At 39.8% G+C, this 23,476-nt stretch overlaps 1 protein-coding gene across 1 annotated transcript in view; it reads left to right on the plus strand.

Annotated features, from left to right (window-relative positions):
* LOC120556182 (neural-cadherin-like) overlaps positions 1–23,476 on the plus strand; it is a 279,033-nt gene that overhangs the window by 121,158 nt on the left and 134,399 nt on the right. The window contains exons 6-7 of the mRNA XM_039795609.1: positions 6,689–6,938; positions 22,633–22,775. Of these exons, the coding sequence (XP_039651543.1) occupies positions 6,689–6,938; positions 22,633–22,775 (393 nt within the window). The remainder of the gene's footprint in view (positions 1–6,688; positions 6,939–22,632; positions 22,776–23,476) is intronic.

Below are 23,476 nucleotides of genomic sequence, written 5' to 3' on the forward strand. Positions count from 1 at the left end.
TGAACAGGTTTAGTTGGCTAAAACTGGAAACACCAACAGAGCTGCAAATGAGTGTTGACAAGAACAAAATGCAGGGAAATAAAACGCTGCATGCAGTACATAAATTATTAATGTCTGCTGTTATGACACCTCATTGGAAGTGCTCATTACCTTAGGCTGCTGGCAGATTTTTTGGGTTGGATTCTCATTACAAAGCATTGTTGCTTTTACACTTCCGCTGTGTTCTTGCTGATTTGTTGGCAATCCCCCTCATCACTATCATTATTACAATTAGTTAAATAGCCTTTTTGAAAAAGGGCAAAATGAGTTACATGCACATAGTTTACAAGCACACAGTGGCACACTAAATAATAGAACAGCTATGACCTGTACAATGACTTTGTATCCTGTGAAAACAGTTGTATTGTCTTTACAGTTGACATTGCACACATAGCGAAGATAATTATCATTATCATATCGAAATATGCTTTCCTGTACATTTGTAGAAAGTATATCAATTATGTTAAGTTCAAAGTAATAACTTGCACATCGTATTGACAATGGCCCTATTCACACCTGGCATTAACGTGTCTTGGGAGATAAGTATTTCAGTTCATACCATCAGAATGCATCTCCACATGCGTCTCGAGCGCCACGCACAAGCGCACAGCAGAGACGGTGCAATGACGACTGGGCAGTCCCCTTACTTGTTTCTTCTCGCTACCAATATTAGCTGCTGTGTTTCAACGTTAGGCCGGTTACACACTGGATGCGTCGCGCGAGCGTGTCAGCTGTGTGGCGTGTCCGTTTACATTTCGGCTCCTATGTTAACAGGTTAAAGCTTACACACTGCCTGCGTGCCTGCGTGATCAGGCGCGGATCGAGCCACACCGAAAACGCGTGCCTACTAGAAATAGAACCGACCCCTTTTTTTATCCCACGCAAGTGTGTTGGATGCGTTTGCAGGCAAAATAGAATAGGAAGAGATGTCTTATATGTCGTTTAGACACAAATCAATATTAATAAATGACATGTTGATGTTTGAAAGTCTCCAGGTTTTAATATAAATGCAGATATAAATGTAATAAAAAAAAACAACAATTTGTTAATATTGCACTTTTCAATACAGAACGAAATATTCTGTAGCCTATTTTGCCATCAATACTGCCGACGTTGTCTTTGCTGTAATCAGTATATATTTATGTCTAACATGGTATTTCATTTTATCAATGGGAAACATACTTGTGTCCAGACAAGGCTAGCAGCAGCGCTGCGTCAGACACGTTTCTGGTGTGTAAAGACATAGAAAAATCAGAAACAGAAACGCCACGCTCACGCCACGCTCACGCCACGCAGCCAGTGTGTAACCGGCCTTAGTGCATGCAGGCTGAAATTCACTGTGGTGTTATGTGGGGATTAAGCTTTGAGCAGCAAAAACTCCGCTAGCAGCTAGGCTTATTTATACGGAGTAAACATCACTGAAACACTGCAGCGCTGTGCTGTCCATCTCCTCCTCCATCGGAGAAATGTCTTGCTGAGTCAAGTTATAACCGAGCAGTCTGGTGTGTGTAGAAGTCCCCCCCACCCTTTTTTTGTGTCGAGCTAAATGAGGGCTCTACCGGTGGCACGGTATATTGAAAATCCATGCCGGTGGATTCATGATGGTGTACTTTCCATACTGTTTATACCGTCCACTCCTTACCAGAACACACAAAAAAAGCTTGGAAATGCTAGTAAGTAAGGGAGAAGTAATTGAGTGAATATGGGACTGAGGTGTATGGTGTAGGAGGCACAGCAGGGATCTGCCTGCTGCCATCAACAGGTGCACTAAGGGAGGCGACGTTTCACCCCACTGTGCTGTGCTGTGTGCGTGTGTGTGTTGTCTTTACTTTTGTGAGTATCTTTGGTAAAACGAGGAGCTCCCAATATAAAAAATTACAAATCTGTCCATGTATGTTGTTTGTTTCATGTTTTATGTTTATTATGATGTCTGAAACAGTATATGTATCCTAGAATCTTTCCAGAGTTTCCAATTTGCAAATGTGAACAATTAGCTTTTAAACTTGGTGAGGTGGAAAATGGCTCACACAGGGTGCGCCGTTGCCAAACACTCCTGTTTTTCTCATTACATTTCAAAATGCCTTAAAACCATAATGCCTTAATGCATGTTACAATAAATACAGTTCTACCCAATCCAGTTCTGAGTGCACCTGAAGCTAAACAGCCATGCCTTCTAAAAAAATACATGTTTTTTTCCCCTTACTTGATTAGACAGGTTAAAGGTCTCAGTATTAAATTAAATGAGCTGGAAGAAATGGGCATCCAGCATCGTTTTGCTAAATCATGTGCTAGTAATCCCATAATCAGTTCCATCTTAAGAGTGGACAAATGTGTACTTCGCCAAGTTGCAAAAAAACGGCAGAGTACCAAGCAAGCCAATTATCTCGCTTTCCATAGAGATCTGAGGCTCCCCCCCACCAATGTATGATGCCAGCACAACAATGCTGGTTAAAGATTACACAGGGACATGCTGATGTATTCATGCTCAAAGGGTGCTCTAAAAAGTACAAATCTGTACTTAGTAAATTAAATATTGACTCATTTGTGACATGTGTTTGGCCACTGCATTGGATTGGACGCCGGGCAGACACTAGTACTGCAGTCCTTTTTCTACCCATCGCATCAGATGAGAGGCTATTCATCACTTCATGGCAACAAAACGGCTGCATTTCAGTTGCAATTCAGAAAAATGTCAGTCCTTGTAACCAGGGTTGTAGTACAGGGTAAACACACATACATTCACTTTATTCAGCTTGCAAATCTGACCATAAATCTAAATAACAGAAATTACAAAAAAAGTAAAAAGAAGGTAATGCCAATTCTAGTCGCAATTGCCATTTTCACACCTGATTTGATGCAGTTTTTTCCCCTGCTAAAAGGGAGGCAGTGTGACACAATACATATAGACAAGCTACTTTTGTAGCTGTTAACCGAAATTTTGGCAATTTAATGATGAAACATCCATCCTGCTTACAGTGGTGTTGACAATACATTACAATGTTTTCTTTCCTCCTGTCTTTTGGTAATTCCAGCATATCAACTAGCAGCTGAAAAACCTTTGTCTGAATTATATAGTTCTAGGAATTTAGTCACGTAAACGTTCACATTCACCCCGCTCTTCTCCTCTTGTGCTGTTTGCATCTTTTTACATTTTTATGCAGATAAAAAAATATATTCTGTCCGTGGGTTTGTGAGGTTGAGGGCCCAATTTCTGTCAAGAATGGGATTTAGCCTATTAGGCCGTCCCGCCAGGATTTCGCTGCCCTTTTTTGAGATTGTTGCGGCCCAAAATGCCTGATTTTGCGGGAGCTTTTGTAAATAATTGCAATAAAAGTTGCAATGTCTTTTGTGTGTTTGTTGCAATGAAGTTGCGGGAGACAGTGAAAGTTGCAACAAAAGTTCCAATTTTTTTGTTTTTGTATAGTTCTTTAAAACTAGAGTATTCTCAACCTGAATTTCATTGGTGTCCCAATTAGTAATATTGGGATGCTTTTCTCTGTTGCAGTTCAACTGTGCGGTTTAGGGCACTTTCATTTTCCAGCTTTTGAAAATGTAATTGATTTTCTTTTAATTTCATGGTTGTTCAGGATTATAAGATTGCAGGTAACGGTCAACAAACATTTTATTTAAAGTGCTCATATTATGCCTTTTGACTTTTTCCCTTTCCTTTATCGTGTTATATATCTTTTTTTTGCAGGTTTACAAAGTGAAAAAGCCCAAAGTCCCCCCCCCCAAAGGGACTTACCATCTCCAACAGAAAACACTGTTCACAAACTGCTCCAAACAGCTCTACTGTAGTCCAGCCTTTACTTCAGAGACAAACGTGGGTCATTTTGTAACGTTATAATGCTCGCCTAGCTGCTAGCGTGGCACGCCCTCATATTCTGCTTCTGACTGGCTAGTAGTCCTTACCTAGCTACTGCGCATGTGCGACTCCCAACAAAGATGGAACAGAAGTGAGATGTCTCACTCTGCAGCTAAAACAGAGAGCTCAACACACAGGGTGAAAAGAGGAGCTGCAGCAATGTGCAGTACAACAAATATATGTTTTTTATTTTAATTTTTTTATTAAACCATGTAAACCTATTCTGGGACAACCTGTAAATACAATTATGAACCTGAAAATGAGCATAATATGAGCACTTTAATACCACAACACTAATACACAAAATCAATTTCTAATCAAAATCTGTCTTTTAATTAACGGAGTTTTTTTTTTTTCTTTTTTTTTCTTTTTTTTTACATCTTGTTAAAGTTATAATTTGAGTTTATTCAAATTTTATTATGTTCACTATTAATTATAGTTAGTTTCCCCATGGCTTGAATGTACAGTTTGTTTATTGAAGCAAACAATGATGGTGTGTGTATGTGTGCGTGTGTATGTATTCATTCATGTGCATGGGTGTTTGTGTGTGTGTTTGTTTTTCTGTGTGCATGGGCCCGAGCCAAATGCAATGTAAGGTGAATTGGAGAATTGAGAAGTTGAGCAAAATGACTTGTTAGCGGAAAATATGCTTATTCAAATCCCTGGTGGATTTTTTTCATTTTTAGCAAGGCAATCAATTTGTGGTTAAGCGAGTCCTGGCTCCATGGATTCCCAATGTGTAATGTAGAAACAGAAATGTTGCAAAATAAAAGTCCTTTCAATTCATGCTGTGCAAATAACACGTACTCCCCTTATGGTAAAGAACTGAACATTTAAGTCAGTGGGAGCATCACTTCCTTTTCAATCTTCACTATGGTTATATAACATGAGAAGTGAATAGATATCCTGTGCTTATGTTGAGTTCCTTTGTCTCAAATACATGTGATAAGATAACAGACTGTACTTTCTTGTTTGATTCAACTAGCCTATATTTTCTCTTTCACATTGACTTAAATCAGTATGCTTGATTAGCATAATAAGTACTTTTGTTGCAAGATGTGAATTATGTTTCTAAGTAAACTTAATTAGGACAGAAAAAAGGGTGGAAACATAGTAGTGAAATAGCATTGTATTAGTATCAGCTCAGTCAATGCACAACCCTTGTCCATAGACAAGTAATAAAGACAAATTTAGTAATATATATATATGCAAAATGACACACGCCACTATTACTGCCGTGGCATCCCACTCGTAGACGGTGTGTGTGAATTTTTTTGAAAGTGTAATGTTTCTGCCCAGCTGTAATTGAGGAAAATGTCTAGGGGATCATGTAAAGCCTGCTACCATCATGGAAATGTTGAAATGCAGCCATTGAAGTGGTTACATGTAGACCAGTTTTAGTAGATGCTAAGCTAACCCTTTAATGGAATGTGCTGTTATTTGCTGTTCCAACAACACACGACTACTTTGCAAAAGAGAAAGAACAATCCACCCGAGCATCCTCAAGTTCATATATTTCTGATTTTTATGCCTCTGCACAGGCGACAGCCATGGCCGCAACTGATTAGATTTTAGAGGTCAAAGGTTAAAGTCACTGTAACCTCATATCTGTCCCATTCTTGTGAACATGATATCTCAGCAACCCCTGGAGGGATGAAGAAAGAAAAGGAAAAAACCCTGAACATATTTGGATATCCATAGATACTACATTTCCAAGAGGCCTTAATAAGAGACAGGTGCTCCATAGTGCGGAACAATGATGGAATCCCGACAGCTGAATAAAAAATCTTCTAACTCCTAACCAATGTTACTCTAGTGTTTTGAGACTGATTATCATCCATCCAGCCACCAAATTATTAATATTTTCAAAGTTTTTTTCAAAAATCTTTAGATAATTTAAATAAGCCTATTTGAAAAAAATAAAGGTAAAGTAGTCTCTAGGGTATCCACAGATACATGTAATTCTAAGGATTCACTGTGTCACACATGTATGTTTAGTATTAAAACATGATTTATAAAATGATGCCAACAATTATTTGAATAGCTTAGTATTCTATGTCCTAAAAGGGTATGTATGAAGGATTTAGGCTGCCCTACACGTTATTGTAGGCCCAGTTTAACATGCAACTTAATTTTATACTATATATGTAGTAGGGGGTTCCTGATCCATCTCTCTCAGTTAAAGGGTCCTTGGCTTAAAAAAATCTTGAAGACCTCTGACTTGGGGGATGAGGAAAGTTGGGATCTATAGACACCTGGTTTTGTCTTTGTCTTTTAGTCCATCTAACTTTGGTCCATCTAACTAGACTGGGCAAACCCAGCCCGATATGCTGGATATGCTTTGATTTCTCCCTGCAGCTCAGGCTGGAAACCTGCATGTTTATCTATCCTGCTTCCGTTACAATTTTGCGGGGACCAATCACAAACCGGTTTATCCACCTGGCGCGCTATTGGCGGGTTTAACACGATGACTATAGAGAAGCGACAGCAAGCAGCTTCTTGTTTACATTCAACATGGCGGCCACCAAAGCGCGGCAACCCGTTGATACCGCCGTCGCTGCTACGTCACCCGGATCGTTGGTCTGATTGGTTGAAGGACTATCCAATTGCGTACAGGGTCATTTGAACAATGCCCGTTGACCACGCCTCTTGTGCAGTAGAAAATACAGAGCAGACTCCCCAGACTAATGTTCAATCTTAAAAGATTGAGCTTGGTCTGGTGATAGCCAGACTACCATCTAACTTCTTTTTCTCTATTCTCCATTTCTATGTTTTCATCTTTAGTGTCAGCCAATGACTGTGACTCCGAAGAGAATGCAGAGTTGATCTATTACACCCTGAGTCCAGACTTCACCATTTCCCCTCATGGGACCATCTTCCCTGCGGGGCCTCTGGACTACGAGAGGCCCAACCACCTGTACGAGTTTGTAGTGATGGCAATTGACAAGGGCGAGGTCCCTCGCACAGGCACAACTACAGTACGGATTCGAATGGCTAACGTCAACGATGAGGCACCTGAGTTCTCCCAACACATGTAAGTACTGTAAGAGTTGGGTTTCTAAACTCCCGATTATCACACAATTGTTCAGTGTCTAAGAGGTAAAACATGATGGAAAGAGATATTGATGAGATACATTAGGGACAATCTTAGGCATTGTCTCATAGTCTTTTTCTTGCAATGCCTGGTGTCAATATCATTTGGGCAGGATAGAGCACCACCCATTATAAGTTCAGCTGAACTAACCACTCTCTGCACTGCCTTGCGGTCCTGTTATATACTGTTTTACTGTAGTTCCAGGCAGTAATGTTTCCCACCAGGACGCTCTCAATGATGCAGGAGTAGAAATTCCTCAGTATTTGAGGGGATACTTGGGATTTTATACAGTCTCTGCCTTGCCTTTTTCACCACTGAGTCATTCATGTATGCAGTTGTATGTCAACATTCATGTATGTATTATCTTTGACCAGTCATTCAAAGCGCATTATTAATGCAGATGTGAGTGGCACTGGGCGGTAGTCATTCAGGCCTGCTGGTCTTGTTTTCTTGGGCACAGAGATGATAGTGGACTTCTTGAGGCACGTGGGTATGACAGACTGAGCCAGTGACAGGTTGAATATTGACAGGCTGTTCTTGCTTGTTGGCTGCCGATGGCCTCAAAGCGATCATAAAATGTATTCTCTAGCTCTAGACGCATCGGCACTTGACAAGAAGGAGGAGGATGGCATGTAATCTGTCATAGATCTTAGACCTTTCCACATGCTAGGATAATCTGCAGACATTTCAGGTGCCTATATACCACTGCATACAGTTGGGTTTTCAGGTTTTAATTGATTTTTTAATGTAATCTTTAGATGCAGTCCTAGTTCAATTGCAGCTACTGTCTGGCATTAATATTAGCGAAAATGAGAAAACATTGCAATACTTCTATGTCCCATTCTTTCCTTTTGATCAAATTGATGTGTTTCTGTAAAGATCCACTTGAAACACACCCTAAAAATAGTGCGGCTCTACAGTTAACAGAAAAAATGGTAAAGGGAATAAACCTAGGGTCTTCAACGTTTTTTAAGCCAAGGACCCCTTTACTGAAAGAGAGACGGGGCAGGGACCCTTCACTACATATATTGTATGAAATTAAGTTGCATTTTAAACTGGGCCTACAATAACGTGTAGGGCGGCCTAAAGCCTTTATAGACATACCTTTTTAGTGCATAGAATACTAAGCTATTAAATATTCACTGTTGGCATCATTTTATAAATTATCTTTCAATGTTAAACATATATGTGGCACAGTGAATCCTTATGATTAACTGTATCTGTGGATGTCTATATTACCTTTAGGCCAGTAAGTCTATCATCATTTGCTATAATATGTTGGATTTAAGGTAATGAATTTTGAATTGCCCCTCGGGGACGAATACAGTTATTGGAGTTAAATGTTTAGACATTTTAATTTTTGAAAAATCTTTAACAATTAACAATAATTTGGTGCCCCCCCTGCAGTAACTCTGAGGACCCCCTGTTGAATAAACTAAAGACCTTTGGACTAGGGCCTTTAACACCTTTACAGTAATGGACATGAATTGCATACCACTTTATGAGGAGAGAGAGAGAGAGAGAGAGAGAGAGAGAGAGAGAGATATGCTTTGTCAGGTCAGCTCCTCACAGCTGCTTCCCAACTGCCTAACTTTCCCTCCCCCCCACCCAGTGCTGCTGTGGCGCCTGCATCTTTTAATTGGTTCATTTTCTGGCAGAGAGCTGGGCAGATTGGTGAGGCAGAGTCAATCAGCCATACCCACCAGCACCCTCAGGAGGCACTGTGTGTGTGTGCTTGTTCCTGAGTATGAGCATGAGTGTGTGTGTGTATTCAGTAATAAGGTCCCAGCAAAGTGGAGTGTTGGTATGTACAGAGGGATGTAGTTATGAAGTGCATTCATGCATCATGCATCTGATATGCATGCGTTTATGTTGTTATAGTGGGAGGGGATTTGTGTGTGTGTGTGTGTGTGTGTGTGTGTGTGTGTGTGTGTGATGGTTTGTATTGATTTAGTGTCAGAGACAACAGAATAATCAGTCAGTTTTTCTTCTGTTGCCCTCAATACTCTACTGCAGCTGCCACAAAAACCGTACTGGACAATCTATGATTTATCACTTATACCTCTTTCACACCACTGACCAGGGTTGTCTGACCTGTGTTCAACCTTTCTTTTGGAAATTCAAACCAAGCCAGTCAACATGGGTATGTCCCTGGTCATGATAATTCAGAGATCACCTGGGTCACAACCCACAATGCATAACAGTTACCTTAAAGTGCTCTTTTACCTTTTGCTTTATTGTGTTCTATATCTTTTTTTGTGCATGTTATAGGTTTACAGCCCAACGTCCCCCCCAAAGGGACTTACCATCTCCAACAGAAAACACTGTTCACCAACTGCTCCAAACAGCTCTGTTGTAGTCCAGCCTTTACTTCAGAGACAAACGTGGGTCACTTTGGAACACACGTTATAATGCTCGCCTAGCTGCTAGCGTGGCACGCCCTCATACTCTGCTTCTGACTGGCTAGTAGTCCTTACCTAGGTACCGTCAGGGCACGCCCTCATACTCTGCTTCTGACTGGCTAGTAGTTCTTACCTAGCTACTGTCAGGGTACTCACTCACTCTGTAGCTAAAACAGAGAGCTCAACACACAGGGTGAAAAGAGGAGCTGCAGTAATGTGCAGTACAACAAAAATATGGTGTTTTTTTTTTTTTTTATTAAACCATGTAAATCTATTCTGCTATAACCTCTAAATACAATTTTGAACCTGAAAATGAGCATAATATGAGCACTTTAAGTGCTAGAAATGGGCGGGGCTTTACACGTCATATTCAGTAAACAGCCAGCATCACACATATGCCAGTCCATCTGTATACCAGCAGAACTAATGTTTTGTAGCTACTTGAATTTGTCACTGTACAGTAGCGATAGAGAGAAATAAAGCTTATTTTGCAATTGTTTCGCAGTGAGTATGTTCTAAAGCACAAATAAATAACCATCAAACACTTCAGATGATTTAATGCAAACTGACTTCTCCTCTGCTTTTCTTTGCCGCAGCTGGACAAGGAAGTAGGCTGCTCTAGTATCGATTTATGACCATTTTAAGATGAGGCGAGAACTTTTCTCTTTGTTTGGTATCATTAAAAGTAAAGTTGGGCTTTGATGTTGGCTTCACAACTCATTTTGAAAAAGAGAGAGATCCATGCTACCCAGCAACCGCACCGTACTGCAGGCTGCAGATGGGTCTGTCTCGAGCGAGCGGCGGTGCTGAAAGAATTACACAAAACTTATTTTCATACGTTTACGTTCTAACACTGGGTTTTATACAGGCACTTTTGCCTGTAAATCTCTGCTACCGCTCTGCAAAAGTCAACTTTGGAGACGGGCAGACCTCCGGGCACCCACTGTCTTCGGACTGTTCTCATAGGGAACGAATTGAACCGCTCCACTGCTGTTATTGAAGCTGCCTGTGAAAACCCAGCGTAAAGCACAGTGAGACAAAATATGTGTTGTTGTTGTTGTTTATCAAAGCGGCAACCTGTGATGACTGTCCCACTGTTATCCAACCAATCACATAATTTGTCCCCTCGCACATATGTGTGAGTCAATGCATGTGATGGACAGAGAGCAATAGAGGGAGAGAGAGAAAGAGGTCATTATATGTGTCATTATCCAGGCAGAAAATCTGGCCTATTTGTATTGAGTGTGTGTTTGTGTGTGTGTGTGTGTGTGTGTGTGTGTGTGTGTGTGTGTGTGTGTGTGTGTGTGTGTGTGTGTGTGTGTGTGCGCGCGCCAGTTCAGAGTGAAGGCTCTCTGCAAGACTAAAAATCATACTGAACGGTGTTATTTTGAAGTGGGTCTTATTGCAGTCTTTTGGAAACTGGCTGTGGTATTAATGTTTGTTATTGGCCATCAGTGCAAGAAAGGAAGGAAGGAAGGAGGCACATGAAAAAAGAACAGTTTTTTTTGCATTTCCATGAGTTCTACACTCTAACTCTTAGATCTACCTCTTCACTGCATTGCTCTCACTTCCTGGTGAGTGACAGAATAGCCGCCTTTCATCTATGTGCTGTCACTTTGCTATCAGGATCTTATTACTGTACCTTCCATCACCTGCCTGTTGCCACAGAAACCACCACAGAACATTTCTCCACTGTTGCATGTGTGTCTACAACTAACATGTGTGCGCTTTATTTTGTGTATCATGATTCCAATGATTTGAAAGAATTTTTTTTTTTCCAATAATGAACATTAAATCAAACATTCAAAACATTCAAACATGCACACAGACTGATATAACAGGTGGAATTGATTTCAGGTGTTTGAGAAAGGCAGACAGGAGAAACAGAGGTTATTGTTGCTAGGCTTGTCAGACTTTCCAATCTCGCACTGACTGTACGTATGCAGTTTACAATGACAACGGTGGCAGATTTTTTTAAAGAAGAGTCCTTGATTTCAGACAGAGGTAGACAAAAGCAGGCTTCTCATTTTTAGTCGTCGCCAATCAGTTTGCCGGCTGAAATGAAAACCGTCACTGGCAGATCTTATCAGCTGCTGCTGCTAGCTCACTAATTAACTGCAGCTCTCTGAGTTGGTTGGAAACGCAGGCTTCACCTGACTCATGAACACCAGAATCCATAAAAAGGGTCTTAGATAGGCACTTGATAGCTACGAACACTTATGATACACCCTTCAGTGCCGTGTCATGATGCAAAACAGACTGAAGTTGAAGCTTCTCCAGGTAAAAAGTCAGCATCCCCAACAGTTGATGATCCTTGTTGGAGACATGGAAATAAAGGAGCAGGGCTCTCATTTATAAACGTGGCGTACGCACAAAACAGGGCTGAAAATGTGCGTACGCCACTTCCACGCAAAGGTTGTGATTTATAAAAACAAACTTGACGGGAGAATGTGGGTTCCTCAACGCAAACTATGACCCATGCGTACGCACTTTTTGGAGACAAAATAGGAATTGGCGACGCAGATGGTGAGGTGGTGAACTGAAGTCAGACTGCAGAAAGTACATGTGGGAATAACGATTAGGCTACTCTTAATATGTTTAAGTATTAATGCCTCACGTACATTTCTTCACACCATATCATGAAGATTGTACTGAGTGATGATTGAGTGATAATTGTTCTGAGTGATAATTGTTCCATAAACACCTCCAACTCAAATCTTAAATCAAAACTCGTTCTTAATATTTAATCAGCGCTGTCTCGCCATCACTTGTCCGCTACGGAGCGCAGGAGATGGCCCGACTGCATGGAATATCATCAAATACCCTAGCATAACACAGTGTAAATAACTAAATATCTGTCTTTAAAACTGTGCATATATCATCAAATGTCAAAGTCTGGAAATACAGCCGTTAAGCTATCGCGCAATCGTTACGCTCTATGTCCTCGTTATCAGTCTAAACTTTAATACTGTTTATAACAAAACCTGCATGAAGAAAAGTGTGTTTGCCTATTACATTTTAAATTGTATCTCGGGGTGAGGGATACCACTAGTTGATGCTGTGATTTTAGCAAGGTGTTAACAATCACAAATTGTTGTAAACATATAAATACTGCGGTGACCCCGTGCGTAATGCTGCATGATGGCACTGCTGGCCCTGCAGGAGGACTGGAATGGAAGAATCAGGAGAAAAAGAGACTTCAGGGACCATGACCATGACTGCTCATATGCCGATTTAAATTCCCTAATATAGCTGTAATAGTAATATAGCTTCGCTCTTGGATCTATTTACTGAATTGGGTCCAGTAGAGAGGGCAAAGCGCCGGAACCGTGCCATGCCGGTCCAAATACAGGTCCTCGCTACTCTGGGTGAAACCGGCTGTTTCCAGAGGGAAATGTCGGACAGCTAAGTGTTTTTTTAAATAAATATTATATATAATCTTCAACTTCATCACTAAGGCTTGTTTGGATTTAATATATAGTTCTGTTAAATCTTATTATATACGTCTGGTATATCAAAGCTGTCCCCGAGTGCCGTAATGCCTGCTGTTTTGGAAGATTTTATTAATAAAGGTAGTCTACAGATGCGGTTTCCCTACACTGTGCGACAACAGGCCGATATTATAATTAAATTGGCAGCAATTCCCGAGCGTCTGAGAGGTTTTTGTTTGTTTGTTTGTTTTTCTCCGCCAGTCGTCATGATTCGGTGTAACGAAAGAACAACTGCCAGGGTCATTAACATACTGATCAGCATTCACGAGGCGCTTTACATTGACTATTTATGCTTAAAAATGGGCGTGTACAGGGCGGGATAAGAGGCTGATCCACGTACGCACGCTTGTAGTCAATCTGTGATTTATAAAGGGAACATTGCTTACAGGTGTGCGTACACACGGTTTTATAAATCTGACATTTTTTCGGCGTACGCCAATTTGGGCTTTTGGGCGCACGTACACTTATAGTAAGGATCCTATGCACAGTTTTATAAATGAGACCCATAAAATGTTCTTGTATTGCAGGCTAGAGCTCGTTATTAGTAGAATTACATTATTTTAAGAACATAATGTAGACTGTTATTTCTCTCTATCTAAAAAGAACAGATAAATGTATTCTCTTTTTGAATTTTGGTTGTGGAAAGGCAAAAAAAAAGGACGACTCTCCAAAGTATCACTCACACTTCAGCCCCATGCACATGGCTGTGGCACGTGGAGACATCTGAAGCTCGACAGGCCTGTAATGCCTAGTTACATGTGCTAAGCTGTGATTGGACAGTCACGATTTGGGGGAGGGGTTAGCTGTCAAATTGCTGGAGTTTGTAAATGGGTGTGATTCAATAGACATGATATTCTGAAGTTTTTGCCCCACAGTGTCATATATTATGGTAGATGACAATATGCATGAATATAGAAAGGAACCTGAGTTGGTGAGGGAGGGGAGAAAAAGTGATGCTCGGGCATTACCAGTTATTGTTCTGGAAGAGTTTTTTCTCCGGATCACATTTCTCTTTACAAAGTTTTATTTCCCATTCTGTGATTTTTGATTCCCTGTATAGAGCTAATGCGAGCAATGACCAAATTACCTCTAAAGTATCGAGTATTGAAAATGCCTCGTCATTCAATACTCCATTTCAATACTTAAGGAGCAAATCTCATCAGAGTCAGTGAGCCAATAAGCTAAAGATTTGCGCCGTAATGTGTAAGTTGTAATTTCTTTTTGTTTTATACATTTGTTACTGAAAAAAGTATTGTTTAGGAACCGGTTTCAAAGTCACGGTATTGGTATTGTTACCGGTATTGGATATTTTTGAATGATTCCCAGCCCTAGCAATGATACAGTCTCCATAGAACAAGGATAAGGATCCCATGCAGTTAAGGTCATGTTGAACAAAAAAACAAAAGCAGTATATCCATTTAACATTCACCGTAATGAAAGACACATATACGAAACATTAGTAGTTTTGCAAAATGCATCACCCTAAACCTCCTTCAACTGAGAAAAACAATGTCTTATAACAGCACTTGGTTTGGCGATCCCCATTTGATGTGAAGCTTCACAGTAGTCAAACACTAACATTTCGCAAGGAAAGCTCTCCAGACTTTAACATACTGTCGGTATCTTAATGTTGGCACTAGAAGAACAAAAAACAGTCATTTGATATGATATTCCTTTCATGTATCAGTCTGTTTACATGGACACAAGTATCCTAGTTTTGATCATCTTTTTAGAGTATTTGGATAAACTCTTCGCAAATGTAACCACCACTAGTTTCAGAACAAGTCCTTCAAACCACACGACCACATTGGTCAAAACATGCTAAAGATTCAACAGATTGAACTCTTTACACTCTACAAGGGTAAACAGACCAGAACCCAGCAGACAAAGGAATATTGACAGAAGCAACTCTCATAAAACTGGTTCACATAAAAAAGGCTCACATATACTGTACACAAATCTAACCCAGCACTTTAATAAGATGGCATATTTAAAATGTCAGAGGCATCACCTATTATCTTGCTATAGCAAACAACTGCTGCTTTAGTGCTTATATCGCAGCCTTGTCTGCGACAGTTATTACAGCCCCCCATCTGCCCCACATTCACCCCTGCAATTCAACAAGCAAATGGAAGCATAGCATTGTAAGGAGTGATTAATATGGAATCAGACAGGAGGCATTCCAGCAATTAAATAAAACCATCAGTGAGCAGCAGTTGGATAGATCCGCTGACCGTCCTGACCCCCAACTATTTAACAGACACACACACACACACACACACACACACACACACACACACACACACACACACACACACACACACACACACACACACACACACACACACACTAAATTACCCCCTCTATTTTCCCCATTCTCCATATCTGCCTTATCTGGATAAACTAAATTAACTCAATAATTAAATTCACCGATTAATTTTTTACAACTGACATCAGGCCCCGGCCTAAGGGACACATCTATTTTTTTCTCCCCGGACCAACAGAATGAAAACAAACTAAAACAAAAAAGTAAAACAAAAAGGTTAAAAAGTAATTAGTGTGTGGTGGCGTATGTCTGAGGCGGTTTGCAATTGATTGCAGCATTGATCCGGCCAAAGTAGAATTGTGGTAGAGCCCAAATGTGATTGCAAATGGCAACTCACTGCTGCTTGACTGCTGGGCTTTGTGCTTGCTCTCAGTGATCTGTCCTGATCTCACTCCACTCTCTTTCTCTCTCTCAGACACTCACATAGGCTGCCCTTCATGCAGTCAAAGCCTACAAGCATCTGCTCGAAAGCATTAGAGAGGGTATTTGTTGAAGTTAGGTTGATGTAAGTGTCAAGTAGGATTAACCTTAAAATGCTTTCTGAAAAGACTTGCCATAGCACCATTATCTATTTGGTATTATGAATTTTACGTCATGTTTGGCTTAATATTTTAAATGTAATTGCCAGCAATGTACTTATAGGTGTGCTTTTATGCTGTTTAGGACACAGAGGCTGTGCATTTGTCTTCTTTATCATGTCATTATCATGCTCAGCTCTGCATTCTCATTGTTAAATGGACATCATTTAGTCTTCCACACTACTTCATATATCAGAGTTTTCTTACTTTTTATTTTTAGATAATTTTGTGTTAACATGAAAATCGGCACACTTGTCTGCACGATCACACATTTGGGTGGCACATGGACAAGAGCCGATGAATAAAATTATGTCATGTGGATCCTCGTGGCAATGGAGATGTGGAAATGTTGGTTGTAGCAGTGCCAGCGTATGTGCAAGTAAATTGGACAAATTACCTTATATTAGGAACTGCAACTAACAACTGCTTCTCACAAAACAATTTCACCGCAAGGTCCGTTTAGCAGCTGTTCTGGAGCTTTTGATCACACAGCAGATAGTTTGCCCAGTTGCCATTTCCTTAGGAAGATAGTGTGATTTGATCAGAAGCTCCAGAACAGCTGCTCCATCGACCACGTGGTGAAATAAGTTTGTCAAGTCTCCAAGTCTTCAAGGCCAAGAATCAAATTCCAGTTGCAGTCATTTCCCATATCGATGAATCTCTTTTTTTTTGTTGATTGTTTAGTCTTCAAAATATCAGAAAATAAATTTAAAGTGCTGATCTTAATTTCCCATACCCCAAAATGGTGTCCTCAGATCACTTGTTTTCCCCAACAAACTGTCTCAATTTACAAAAAAAAAATATTGATATTGCTGTTTGAATATTTGATTAGTCAACAAATTTTTTAATCACTGCCGTACATAGTGAACGTTTTCAGTATATCACAAGGTTGATTGTCTTGCAGACCAATACAGGCCAACATCAGCTATTGTTGCCATTTCAGGTTGCTCGTAGTCATAAGCCTAATTGTTAGCCAACTCCATTTAAATCCATAATGATTACTCTGTCTGCATCTGTAATGAAGAAGTAGAGTTAATTCAGATAGTCAGGACAAAAGAGGCTTAGTAGCCCGTGTGGAAGAATTGTGCATAAATGCAACTGCACAGACAGCGTCTGTAATTTTGCCATCAAATTGCAGGCAGAAATGCACAAGGAGTTCTTTCTGGCTTTCAGCTGAGATAAATACAAGCAATTATCTAATGATCTTTCAAATAACTTCCTTAAAGTGCTCATATTTAGCTTTTTGGCTTTTCTCCTTTCTTTTATTGTGTTATACATATATCTTTTTGTGCACGCTATAGGTTTACAAAGTGAAAAAACCCAAAGTACACCCCAAAGGGACTTACCATCTCCAACAGAAAACACTGTTCACAAACTGCTCCAAACAGCTCTGTTGTAGTCCAGCCTTTACTACCATGGCGAACGCTCGTCACTTTGTAACACCCGTTATAATGCTCGCGACTCCCAACCAAGATGGTACAGAAGTGCGATGCCTCACTCTGTAGCTAAAACAGAGAGCTCAACACACAGGGTGAATAAAGGAGCTGCAGCAATGTGCTGTACAACAAATATATGGTGTTTTCTGAAAATTAAACCACATAAACCTATTCTGGTACAACCTCTAAATACAATTATGAACCTGAAAATAAGCATAATATGAGCACTTTAAGTGTAAGCCTTTTGATCAATGCGACCCGTGTACCCTTAGAGAAACTACATAATAAAGAAACACAGCACTGCATCTTCCGTTGCCTGACTTGTGTATTGATCTGCAGGGAAGTGCGCGGCTTGCAGAGTCTGAGCTGAAATTACTCAAATGCTGCAATTACACTCTACAAACAGAGCAAGCGAGTGGCACATTGCTGATCCTCCCAGACAAAACTAGTCCAACAGTTGCTGAGGAAGAAAGACGGCAGTGACAGAACATGATCACAGTGTTCCAACGCCTAATGAGAATGCCTTGTTTTCAGTGAAAAATGAATAGGCCTCGTCGCTAGGGCAGAGTGACAGACGGATACGTTTAACGGAGACGTTTACGTCAGGCTGTCAGAGTTACTGGACCTGTATTGTGAATGTACAGGCACACGTGGGCAGGTAATGAGTCATTGATAAACAACATCAGAGAGTGAGTGCTTCTGGTAGTCTCATCTGTAATCTCAATATGCAAAAAAGACACACACACACACACACACACACACACACACACACACACACACACACACACACACACAGACAATGTTGGTCGAGGGGTCTGTCTGTGTTTGGTTTGTCTGTCAGGATAAACCTTTGGTCCATAGTGAAAAATGCTTGACATTACTTAAAGAATCCGTTAACACAAATGACGTGTTTCCCAGTCACCCCCAGTGGAAGATATGTCATTGAACATTTTCAAGCAAAGACAGTTAAACGGACTGGAAACTGTTGGCAATAGTAACCAGAACATTATTTATGAGGACAACTTGATTATTAAATGTCATTTCTCAGTGCTGTGAGTACAATGAATACGATTCAGCTCACCCCTTTGGTATTTTGCTGCTGACAAAAGTCAAATAGCAAAAAGTCTCAGCAACAAAGACACACATGTGTACAGTATATGTCCAGATAGCGGTACGAGTAAGCATTAAATATATTTATGATTTTGGTTTTTTTTTTTTTGGTTTTTTTTTTTTTTTTTTTTATTGTGTGGTTTTAGGGGTTTTTGTTTTTTGTGTTTTTTTTTTGGGGGAGAGAAGGGAGGTTTTTTGTATTTTTAATTTATAAAAAGAGAAAAAAGGGAAAAAAAAAAAAAAAATAAAAAAGAAAAAAAAAAAAAAAAAAAAAAAAAAAAAAAAAAAAAAAAAAAAAAAAAAAAAAAAAAAAAAAAAAAAAAAAAAAAAAAAAAAAAAAGGGGGGGGGGGGGTTGTGTTTTTTGATTTTTAATATATTTTTTTTTTTTTTTTTTTTTTTTTTTTTTTTTTTTTATTAAATAAAAATTAATAATAAAAAAAAAAAATAAAAAAAAAAAAAAAAAAAAAAAAAAAAAAAAAAAAAAAAAAAAAAAAAAAAATATTAAATATAAAAATAAATTATTAATTAAAAAAAAAAAAAAAAAAAAAAAAAAAAAAAAAAAAAAAAAAAAAAAAAAATAAAAAAAAAAAATTAATTTTTTTAATAATTAATTAATGGTAGTGTTATTTAAAAAATAAAAAAAATAAAAAAAAAAAAAAAGAAAAAAAAAAAAAAAAAAAAAAAAAAGAGGAAATTAAAAAATAGAAATTTTATAAAATAATTAAAAAAAAAAAAAAATAAAAAAGAAAGAAGAGGGTTTTTTTTTTTTATAAAGGGGGGGAAAAAGGGTGATGTGCTATTACCATAAGGGCAGCTGAAACGTATCCAAAGAATGGAAAGAGTGTGAACCTCATGTCAACAAGGTAGAAAGGCCAGCCTTTCAAGAAAAGTTTTTCTTTCAAGCACATCTGTGGTTCAGATTTCTATGTGTAAGGCCAACAGAGAGTTCAAAGCTGAAGTTCAAAGTTCTACTCTGACATACAAAGACAAAACTGAAGGGGAATTTCAGAGCAAGACGCTGAGCTCAGTTTGGTATGCATGGGCTGATAAGTTCGCCTGAGGGTATAGACGATCAAATACACACATTTGTTAACACATCATACTAAAAAAACATCTTGTTTGCAAGTCCTAATCTTGCATGTGCATACTATTCTAATGGGAAAGCATATTTCCTCTTGATATCAGTCTATTTAAGCATACCACTTTATCCTAATAATTGATAGACCGCATGAGTGCTGTGTCTGCGACCTTCTGGGTAGCTTGCTCGGAAAAGCATCACTTAAATACTTAAAAGCTTTAAACGGAATTGTAAAAGCATTGCTGTCTAAGCTGATGTCAAGGATGCACTCTTTCCCTTGTCCCTTGTCCACTGATTTAGAAGCCAGTAACAGACAAACACACCCTTAAAATTCGATTAGGGTTCAGCCTCTGTGAATGTCCCGCAGGATAGTGATGCACACCGACACAACCAAGAGCTACACCTGTCTACTGTGTCTTGTTTTACCGTAGAGGAGCATCCTCGGAAAAGTAAGATCTTACAGCATCTTCACAACCAACGCCTTACTCCACATTCTCACTCCGTCACTTTGAAAGGTGTTAGATTGCAGGTACTCTGTGGTGGAGGGTGTGATGGTGGTGTGGGTGGTCAGAAGTCTGTGATGCTTGTGTGATTATTTTATGTGTCTACTGTATGTTCATATGTGGTATGGTGTAATGGTATCTTAAAGTGAATTTTTGAGGTTATTTTGAATTTTGCCCTGCGGTAGTTCTATACACTACACCTCAGCTCTGCTGGTGTGTAACTGTTCAGGGACTGATCAACACCTTACGGCTCACGGTGAAAGCAATTAACTAGCTGGTGTAGTACGAGACCAGCAATGCTGTGTTTAAAAAAAGATACCTCTCACATTAAATGCATGACATTTAACATTAAGTGTATCTCTGGTACATAGTCTGTTCACTATGTTGGGAACCCAGTGTTTCCCACAGATTAGGAAGCAATTTGTGGCGGTGGGTGGGTGTCGCCCCATGTCACCGGGGGGGGGGGGTGTATCAAAAACTCCTACTTCAATGCCTAATGGATCTATGTCTTTCTCTCCCCTGTCTTTCACTGGTTGAAGCCTGAAAATATTGTAAACAAATGAATAACATAACTTATTACCCTGGTCGGGCTGTTCAGCTCTGTTTCGGACTGATACCTCCGGTTCAGGCTGGTCCTCCTCCTCAACACGGGCCTTTTTTTTTAGTCGCGGAATATACTTTTCAATACTCATCTGGACTGAAGCAGCAAACATTCAGTGTAAGAGTAAAAAATTACATAATAATGTAATAAATGTATAATATGTTTATTTGATTCATAGCTGCTACATATAGTGGTTTAACCTCAACAACCCAGCTGCATTTTACTTGCTTTCTAACGCAGGCGCAATCGCTTGTTTGCTAAGAGTCGGGTCGGTGATTGTGAACGTGTGATTGTGGAAAGGTGTTCACGAGATAGATACCAACCTTTGGTGAACTTGTCAATTTCGCCAGCCGTCTTCTCTCCTTGATGGAGACAGACGCTGTGTGCACGGTGGGATCGATGGTGGATAGGATACTGATACCGATACTGATACTTTTTTAATAATTAAAATGGATTAATTTTCATGACCTTTAGCCTAATTGTTTTTATGATATTACATTTGGATTATTAATAAATTAAAACCCAGGACAGAATTTTCATTTGCTTGTATAAAATTTTTTTATCTGCTTCATCGTATCTTCTTGTGTTTCTTTTTTTGTGTGTGTGTGTGTGTGTGTGTGTGTGTGTGTGTGTGTGTGTGTGTGTGTGTGTGTGTGTGCTGCTGGCCGCCGCCGGGGCCTGGCTGCTTGCTTGTTTGCCTGGCGCCGCTGAGTCACGTGACGGTACAACATCAAATCACAAGAGGTGGGAGGAGGAGCAAAGCGTGCCTGCTCCGCGCTGTGACAGGAGCGGCACAGACGCAGACAGCCAGGTCGCCTCTTTGATGAAACCGCAGCGGTGCTTACTGGAGAGAAACTGAAACTTACATATCGTTCTCATTACACTGGTATTGATCATATCAATACCAACGTTGGTATCGATATTATCAATAATTGGATCGATCCGCCCACCACTGCCTGGGATCACAACCACTTACCTTATGACAAAGTCACCGTTAGGCCTCCTTCAGTCTCGCTTTGCCAGACCTTCCTCCACAGCGCTGCGAAGGAGGGTCTGGCTAGTCCTCACAGCATTCCGAGATGGGAGAAAAACCTGCTCTAGTTTATTGGCATTTCTTTAAGCCAATCACAATCATCTTGGGCGGTCCTAAGCTCCCTACGGAGTCTGAAAAATAGTCTCGGGAAGCAACTTGTTTTGGTGGAACGTGTGTACGTTCAAAAGTTGTTTAAGTCGTGCAAAAGAAAACTCAGATTGGACAGATAGTCTAGCTAGCTGTCTGGATTTACCCTGCAGAGATCTGAGGAGCAGTTAACCATAGTCCTCACAAATCCACCGGAGTAGAAGGTAACGGACATCTGTGAAAAAACATGCAACCTGCGGGATTTCCTGTGGCACCTGAGACTGTAGACTAGGCCTCTTGTGGCTGCTTTTGTAAATATTTGCTCACAGTGCACAGCACAAATACTGGTCCAGCCAACGCTCAGCTGATTGAAAAGAAAGTCATGACTTGCTATATTTACCAGATGTCAAACTGAAGAAATGGCACAAAATCTCCTGGTAACATGGCCAAAGAAGTGATTGTTGATTGTTTACAGCAGTGCAATTTATCCAGAAGGTCTTTAATGCTTACACCCTGAAGTGTCTTTTTAGCTCATATTTCTTCTTGTTTTGAGTTCTTTCTAATCATTTATTTGTCTCCTAACATTACATCAAGCCAGCCCTGTTCATGTCTGTTTGCCCTAGTTGAATTTCAAATGCAAAGACCCACAGAATAACTAAAACGAAGAAATGACACTAATGAGGTTATGATATATAGAGACGCTAAGATACTGGTGCATTTGGTTGGTCTGTAAATGGATTTGCTCGTGACACACTTATGATCCATCTCAGTCAATATTTTGATGTGGGTATTGCAGCATGTTTCCATAAGAGCATCTTTGCTTTAGGTGCTGACACCTGGTTAAATGAGATGGAATTGATTTGAAAAAACATTATTGAATGTGTCTAATTTTCACCTTTACAGCCATGTGTCAGGACATGTGTCCTCCCGCTGAGAAGTGCCGGAAAGGTGTTGATTGCGTTGTCTTGATTTATATGTGTTTGATTAGATATCGGACGTTCGTCTCAGAGGACGCAGGACCCAACACGCTTGTTGCCACGGTGCTGGCGAAGGACCCTGATGGCGACGGGATCACGTATAAGATCACCACGGGAAACGAGGAGGGCAACTTTATCATTGACAGCCAAAAAGGTTAGACCTTTTCTCTTGTTTTTCTGATCTGGTTCTCATTCTACTAAGTGTTAATAGATTTTAGTTGTTTATGAGTTTATTATTATTAGTTGGTTATGAGTTTATTCCCATTCTCACCACATTGCAAACACGGCAGTACACCGACATCTTTATGTGCATACCACACACATATGGCTGAGAGGGGGTTTGAGGGAATGGGCTAGTATGGGACAGCATATTGAGAGGATTGCTGCTAAATCAAACCGATAAAAACAAAATATAAAAAAATAACCCTGATGTCTCTTCGTCCTCTGGGTACGACCAGTAGTGCCCCCTCAGAGCCTTTTTCTCTCTTCTTTCTCTCCCTATTATTGTTGTAATTGTTGTTATTTTTTGATATAAGAATCATATGCTTCCTCCTATTTATCTCCTGTCTTGTCCTATTAATAGACTAGAATAGGACTTTTGGCTGCTCTGGTGCCTGTCATTGTGCTATTCACTTGCGTTGCACGAACGATGAAATCTCCACAAAGATTGCTTTTTTTCCAGTTATTTTCACTGTGCTTTGCTGTCTGCCCTCCCTGCTATATTTACGTACACCGTGTAAATGTAAAAACTCTGCAGTTTGTCAAGCATGCCTCAGAGAGTCTTGAAAATATGCTTCATATAGTGTGCATATAGTATAGTTTTATGTCATTCACCGTATCCACTATCCTGTGGAT

This window comes from Perca fluviatilis, chromosome 3 (assembly GCF_010015445.1).
Source record: "Perca fluviatilis chromosome 3, GENO_Pfluv_1.0, whole genome shotgun sequence".
NCBI classification, from domain to species: Eukaryota; Metazoa; Chordata; class Actinopteri; order Perciformes; family Percidae; genus Perca; species Perca fluviatilis.